Consider the following 7,901-nt stretch of genomic DNA (forward strand, 5'->3'; position numbering starts at 1 on the left):
ACGTCATCTAACTATGCAGAATTATTGGCAATCCATGAAGCTCGTCGAGAATGTGTTTGGTTGAGAACTATAATACAACACATTTGTGGATCTTGTGATATTTCGTCAGTAGACGAGGGACCAACAGTTTTACATGAAGACAACGCAGCATGCATTGCACAACTTAAGGAAGGACACATTAAAGGAGACAGAACCAAACATATCTCGCCAAAGTTCTTTTTTACACATGATCTACAAAAGAATGGAGATATTATCGTTCAATAGATTTGCTCTAGCGAAAATTTGGCAGACTTGTTTACTAAATCACTTCCGACCTCAACATTCAAGAAATTAGTTCATGGGATCGGGATGCGTCGACTCAAGGAGCTAAAATCATCAGGGGGAGAATAATACACGTTGCACTCATTTTTCCTTAGCTATAGTTTTATCCCACTGGGTTTTCCTAGCAAAGTATTTAATGAAGCAGCATTAGCAAACGTATTTCATCAGGTGGATAGTCAAGGGGGAGTGTTATAAATTATTAGCCATTAAGTTGCTCTCCACATGTATTTGCCATAAAGTAATGACTTTTAATGTTTAACTCTTCTTTCATTTAGTTTTGTGTTGATGTGAGAAGCCTATAACTAATGGTATTGTACTCCATATTGTGATGAATAATAATAAATCATTTCCTAATTCTCTCTATTGCTAATAGGTTCGTAGCATTTTGGCGTCTTTTCCTTATAATTATATAAATTATCATCTAATGCTATCAAGTTTTTTTACTTATAATTATATAAATTATCATCTAATGCTATCAAGTTAGGATTGTAATTCATTAGTGTTGAAAAGTAATTACGTTGTTCGAAAACGTACCCGACAACGATAAGTACTCGAATTTTATATTTTATTTTTATGTTTTTTATTTAATACTTTAGATGTAACGTCTACTTTATTTTAGTTATTATATTAATAACTTAAAACTTAAAATTAGCATTTTATTTGAAAAGAGAAGGAAATTGGAAGCATCTCCTTATGAAAAATGAGAGAATGTGGAATAGAGTGAGATATGAGGTGACGAGAGAATGTGGAATGGAGTGAGATATGCTGTGCCGTGACGCGACATAGTAGAGAGGTGGAACCGGCGCCCACAATGCATATTATTACCACATCGATGGTAAGCGACAAAGATGAAGAGATAAAGAAGTTATCATAAAAGTTCCAATCCATTTTGATGAGTTTTAGACACTCAATTCACATAAAGGAGCTTCCAGTCTCCAACAACATTAACCGTTTATGCATAAAGATCGAGCCCCCAAAACTTGGCAGGGTTATTGGTCCGGTATTTGCGGTCCTTGCTCTTGATGAACTCCGTGTCCACCTTGGTCAACTCAAAGTCCAACACTTTAAAATTCTCTTCAAGTCGTTCCTGCTTTGATGATTTAGGAATTACTATAGTGTTTCTTTGTATTCCCCATCGAAGAACCACTTGCGCCACGGTTTTCTTGTACTTCTCAGCCAACCCCTAATAACAAAACAAAAATACAATTAGTCAACTCCAATTTTGACTTCTCAACCTGAGGCTGAGATGATAACTTTATATGAAAATTTTAGTGTAAAATGAACTGCTTATATAAAGTTACTTTAATCTGATGCAACAGTCGACCAGATTTAACTGATTTGATTTATTTTACTACAATTTTGTTGAAACTTCACTATTCACCCACTTTTAACTAGCTTTTCTGATCTTGTTTACAAATCTTTTCTTTGGTCCTTTCTTCTTCTAATGTTTTGTTTATATTTTCTTTCTTTCATATTTTTCTATGTTCTTAGCAAGTTTTTTTTTTCATTATTTTCTTTTGTCTATATATAATCTACTTTTATTTGCCACGAGCTATTGGAGTAACAATCTACATGTGACAATCATCAAAATATAAGCAGTTGGGTATCTTTGAAAGTCGTTTTTTAATTTTGAAAAAAAAATTGCCATTATGTCAAATTTCAAGAAAATATGATATTTCTCCCAACAAATAGTATATAATGAATGCAGAAAATGAGTCAAAATGTCAAAACTTACTTTGAGATCTGGGTCATCTAAGCAAGAAACTGAACCGAACCATTCGGTATTAGCCAATGAGCCGCCGAGGGGAGTGTGGGCTGTAACCGCAACTCCATGTTTCTGGCAGAACTTAACAAGAGACTCGCGCTGGAAATAAGGGTGTGTTTCAATCTGGTTAACAGCTGGCTTTATTTTTGAGTAAGCTAAGCAGTCTCTGGTCAAGAAAATGTCATAGTTGCTGCATTATTTGACCAAACATTAGTCAAAGCAACTGAAATTGAATGAACTAATTAATTATTAACAAAGTTGATTTGAAATCTTGAACTAATGAAATAAAGTGTGAAAACAGACACAGTGGTTTGAGTGTTGAAAGATTAAGATAAAAAGGTTCTAAATCCAAAGCAATGTTTTAAGTCGCATGAATGTTCAGTTATTCAAGCAATATAGAAAATTATGCTGTCAACCAATAACAAGCAAATATAAAAATATATATGTAAAAACAACATAGTTTTTGTTTTTGTAAAAGTCCTTTTAACAGTATTTTTCACAAAATAAATCTACTTTCTGTTTTATATCACAAAAGTCCCTTAACATGTTTAATTAGAAAAAAAAATTCTCTCTTAAGGAATCATGAAAACATTATTTGGCAACTCACAATATAGCAATAGTCATTTGCTGATAACATTTTAACGATTTTCAATTTATACAAACCATTTAATATGTTTTTAGTCTTTTATTTTATTTTGATTAATGCCATCCATGCTCATGCATTTTTATATACTGTTTTTAAAAGATTATTTGTTATTATCAACTTATTAAATTAAATATGGAAAAGAAAAGACGAACATTGGACGGATTTGCCTTGCCACATGTCCATTTTAAAACATCAATTCATCTCAACGCGCAGTATTAACAAGTAAACAAAATTCACAGTTCTATTCAAATTTAGCAAGTGGAGAACCATTAAAGTGTCAAAATTGTTAAGGTATTCTATGAGAGAAAATAAGTATGTTGGTTTTTTTATAGCATTTTAAAAGGGAGTAATGCTAAGTTTATAAGTAAAGGGTTTGGCATAAAAGTCAAAATGTGTAAAGTGACTTCAAATTAGGCAATCCTCTAGTTTTCAATTAATCAGAAATCTTAACTTTTTAAGAGAAGTGATTATAGAAAAGCGTTAAATTAACCAAAAAAACCCAATCCTATTATATAAGCCCCAATAATTAATTTAAAAAACGCAAAACTCAACACCTCTTGACTTTTACTAAAAGTCAAAAATGACACGAATGCTAAATAATAACCTGATCCCAATGCTGCGAACCAATCCAAGAGAGACGGTTTCTTCCATAGCATGCCATGTAGACTCCAATGAAATGGTGGTGTCAATATCCAAAACACCATCTTCATCCAATGCACTCGCAGTTGTACCAACTCCTATAACAATAAAAAAAAATAACGTAATTTTATAAAATTCAAAATGAGGGTGACCATAATAATGATGGTTAATACCAGTGTGCTTCGTTGCAATGGGAAAGTGAACAAGGAAGAGATCAAGATAGTCTAGCTGAAGCTTTTTCAAGCTGGCTTTGCAAGCCTCGACAACATGCCCATGATCTGAGTTCCACAACTAAATTTTAAAAAAGAAAAAATAAACAATTATTATTATTATATATAATAAAAGAGATCTTCGGTGACGTAGTTGTCTTTTTTTTGCTTTTTATTTTTTATATTCATGTCGGTTCATTGCCGTAAAACGTGAGTTTTTTTTATCGTTGATACCATCAAATGATTCCGGCCGAATTTGCTTCAGCTTGTGGTCGCAACGTGGTTTTTTTCTCGTGAGTTTTTTGTGTCCGTCGATTCTGAACGAATTCGCATCAGTCGCGGCCGCAACGCGCGTATATTTTTTGTTTTCGCCACGGTTTTTTAATTAATTTTGGGTGTGAATGAATTAGCTTATTACTTTCATTTCGGCATCGTAGCCTGACACCAACCGAACACGTGTAAGTTGACCACCATAACGCGTGGTTTTCTTTGTACGATTTGTTACCAACAACGTTGATTCTGACCAAATTCGCGTCAGTTTGCAAATGCAACACGCGATTTTTTAGCGCATTTCTTTTGTACATTAAGCTTTTTATTTTTTATATTCATTATATTCATGTCGGTTCATTGCCGTAAAACGTGAGTTTTTTTATCGTTGATACCATCAAATGATTCCGGCCGAATTTGCTTCAGCTTGTGGTCGCAACGTGGTTTTTTCTCGTGAGTTTTTTTTTGTCCGTCGATTCCGAACGAATTCGCATCAGTCGCAGCCGCAATGCGTGCATATTTTTTTGTTTTCGCCACGGTTTTTTTTATTAATTTTGGGTGTGAATGAATTAGCTTATTACTTTAATTTCGGCATCGTAACCTGATACCAACCGAACACGTGTAAGTTGACCACCATAACGCGTGGTTTTCTTTGTACAACTTTGTACCAACAACGTCGATTCTGACCAAATTAGCGTCATTTTGCAAATGCAACATGCGATTTTTTAGCGCATTTCTTTTGTACATTGATTTCGGAATCAATGAATTCGACGACAATTCGTTCGCAGCTGCAACACACGTTTTTTTTTTATCTTCAATATGTTAAATTGTTGTATTTAGGTGTTAATGACTTTATGTTTTGCTTTACACTTTTAACGTCATAACTAGATACCAACCAAAGTGTTTTTGATTCATCAGCACAACTTGCGGTTTTTGTGATGTTAATTTGTTGTATTTGGCCATTTAATATTTTTTTTATGTTTATTTTCGGTTTCGTAACCTGGCACCGATTGAATTCATCTCAACTCACAGCCGCACCATGATTTGATAAGTTGTACAACTGCTAATAACACCACCCGGCGCGTTTGCGCTAGGAATTTACCTAGTAATGGTATAATTAAAAATTTTGGTGCCACACATGTTTTTTAAGGTTACGAGTTTGACTATTTAGTTAACTACTTTCAAGATTTACTCAAATTGTTGAGTTGGTTTGATAGTTGATGGAATGTTTCTTTTATGTTTTATATCATTTACTATTATTATTATTATTATTATTTTCTTTTAATATGACAATTTTATAAAATTATTATCTGGGTTTACTTTTGATACGGTAGCGAATATATTCAATATAGACCGAATTCGCGTCGATTCATCACCGTAACACCCGGGTTTACCGGCTGAATAAACGTGGTTTTAAATATGTTATTTTTTGTATTTGAACGAACTCGCGTCGCTGCGCCGCCGCAACGCGGCGGGTTTATACCTAGTTACAAATAATCAATAATTGTATTTAAAATGCATACCAAAAAAAGCAAAAAAAAACACAATTCACACTTGAGTACGTGTTGGAAAATTAAAACTATTTAATTGTTTTTTTTTGAAGCTAAAGTTAATGTTTGGCCTAGGAGTAGGGTGTAAACAAGCCGTTTGTGACCTACTTGAGATAGGCTTGCTAGAAGCTCGAGCCGAGCTTAAACGAGATTGAGCCTAACTTGATTTTTATGGGCCCAAGCCCAAGCTTGACTAGGCTTGCGTGTCAACACGAGCCAAGTAGTTGCATAGATACGACGGTTAGAATGTAATATACAAAATAATATATATTGTGTTATACATATCAGATTATGATTACACACATATATATATAAATAGTTGTATACGTATATATATAAAATAGCTGAATTATTAATAAAGAATAAATAAGCTTAGCCCGAGTTTATCTTGAATTTGAAAAATTACTCACAAGTTGAGCTTATGCCTTACACATAAGCTCTAGACGAGCCAAGCTAGACCTCTATTAAGTTAAAAAAAGCTCAAAGTTAACCTGAATTCGGGTCAACATGAATCGACCGAGTTGGGTTGACCCACCAACACTTTGGTGTTCATTATATTCCTTTATATTTAATAAATTCATTAAACATGCCTAATAGCATACATATTTATTAGCTAATATCATATAGTTGATGTAAGCATTTGAATGAACTTTCAACACTGTTTGACCCCTTTGAGACTTTGACTAGTTAGCTTTATTTTACCTGTTTAACCCGTTATCAATTTACAAAACCCATACTCATCTGTTTTTTCGTATAAATAGGTTGGAATTGCTAGCTCGTTATCTCGTTATCAAGAAAACATTACCTTATTTAACGATTTTCATATAAATAATTAAGATATTTGCAATAAATAAATCTCGAACCTTTGTAGTAATGAAGAGATCCTCCCTCTTCACCAATCCTGTCTTAAATGCCTCCGCTAGTGCCTCCCCGACTTCCCCTTCATTTTGATAGTCGGCTGCAATAATCAATCCAACTTAACAATTATAATTGTATTTTAATTGAATAATTTAAGTCAATAATCAAGATATATGCTATTACCACATAGGTAATCATATGACTGAAAAGCAACATAGAAAGCAATGCTTGATTTGGTTACAACTTAAAATTGCTTGATTCCAAAACTAAATAAACTTTGACGCCATACACAAACACAAATGCCCAAAGTTTTATCAACTGTAATATATAATTAACAAAGTTATTCAAATCCCTCACTTCTAGTTCCTAGGCACTCGCTTCTTGAAGTTAATATTGGGTGACGGACCGTGACTTTTCCAGGGGGGTCACTATTTTCAGATGTTCCAATTTCACAGGGTTGGATATAAAAAATTTCGGGTCAGCTCAATGGTTCAGGTCGGGTCGGTTCTGTTCTTGGCTCCAACTTCAGGTTAACCCGAGAATGGGTTGTTTAGGAAATCCTGGCATTTAAAAGGCCGTTTTGCAGCAATCAAAGTTTTGACAATATATCTGTATATAAACGTATGTGTAGAACACAAGCGAATCATAGTTTATCAAGTTTTAGTATAATGTATAAAAAAACCTTAGGATTACTTATGTACATTCTTATATATGCACATAATCATGGTCTTTAGGTCATGCGAATCTGATTAATGACCTATCTTATGATCAGAATCTCATAATCCTTGTTTGATGTATGATATTGTGATCAATAACTTGGCACTAGTGTTTAATTGAATTAATAATTTGTCAAGGTGCTTAGTTTACATTCTTGTAATTGATTGTCGAATTGTTTATTTCTGGAGGAAAAGTCGACTTCAATCAAAATGATTACTGCAATGAATGAGTGAAATAGATACGAACCAGCACAATCGAAATGACGGTAGCCGATTTTGATGGCGTTGATGAGGAGATCTTTGATGTCTTTACCCTCCATACGCCAAACACCCAGTCCGATTATGGGCATCTTGAATCCAGTGTTGAGAGTAATCGCCATTTCTTCAATTCAATTCTCTTCTCACTGTGTGTGTGTGTGTGTGTTGTGGGTTTTGGCTGCGCTGCATCATCTTATTATTATATATAGCGTCATTCTTGGTTGATCCGACGGTGGAGATTACTCATCACAACAACCCAATCCATAATCCTCTCATTTACTCTTATTGGGTATTTTATTTTTATTTAAGACTTAACTTTTTCAGAACATACCGTTTATAAGGATACCGGTTTTAGTGTTTCACACATTATCCATCTAGAAACATCATTAAAAAGAAAAACGTTACTATGGAAAAAATCCTCTTGAGTTATTTTCAAATAAGTGACCATAAAATCTCAAAGTGTTCATGTCAGAAAATAACTATACTCTTATTACGTGCTAGCAAACTTTTTTGAGCAAATTAGGTTTGAAGAAATCAATAGCGAAAGAGAGAAACTTTTGAGCCAAAACTTATGATTTATTCTTCGAAGAAATTGAAGTGCATTATTATATTTACAAGTTGGGTGCCCATATGATGCGGCTGAGTGTGCGTGCAAGCGCGGTATCGAACGCA

At 33.7% G+C, this 7,901-nt stretch overlaps 1 protein-coding gene across 1 annotated transcript; it reads right to left on the minus strand.

Moving 5' to 3' along the window:
- Positions 1–1,225: 1,225 nt before the first annotated feature.
- On the minus strand, positions 1,226–7,361 carry LOC143530337 (NADP-dependent D-sorbitol-6-phosphate dehydrogenase-like). The gene is made up of 6 exons (XM_077025897.1): positions 7,219–7,361; positions 6,261–6,355; positions 3,545–3,662; positions 3,337–3,469; positions 2,057–2,276; positions 1,226–1,504 (listed from the first exon to the last, which is right to left on the minus strand). The coding sequence occupies exons 1-6, from the start codon at positions 7,349–7,351 to the stop codon at positions 1,274–1,276; spliced, it is 930 nt and encodes a 309-aa protein (XP_076882012.1). The 5' UTR covers positions 7,352–7,361; the 3' UTR covers positions 1,226–1,273.
- Positions 7,362–7,901: the final 540 nt, after the last annotated feature.

The sequence above is a fragment of the Bidens hawaiensis genome, unplaced genomic scaffold, assembly GCF_021521415.1.
Source record: "Bidens hawaiensis isolate Kalapana, Puna unplaced genomic scaffold, B.hawaiensis_p1.1 tig00000657_1, whole genome shotgun sequence".
Taxonomy (NCBI): Eukaryota; Viridiplantae; Streptophyta; class Magnoliopsida; order Asterales; family Asteraceae; genus Bidens; species Bidens hawaiensis.

Coding starts and splice junctions, on each gene's coding strand:
- LOC143530337 (XM_077025897.1), bottom strand. CDS start 7,351: ATGGCGATTACTCTCAACACTGGATTCAAGATGCCCATAATCGGACTG. Junction 3,663..6,260: donor ATCTCTTCATTACTACAAAG/GTTCGAGATTTA, acceptor TTTAAAATTTAG/TTGTGGAACTCAGATCATGG. Junction 2,277..3,336: donor GTTCGCAGCATTGGGATCAG/GTTATTATTTAG, acceptor CAAATAATGCAG/CAACTATGACATTTTCTTGA.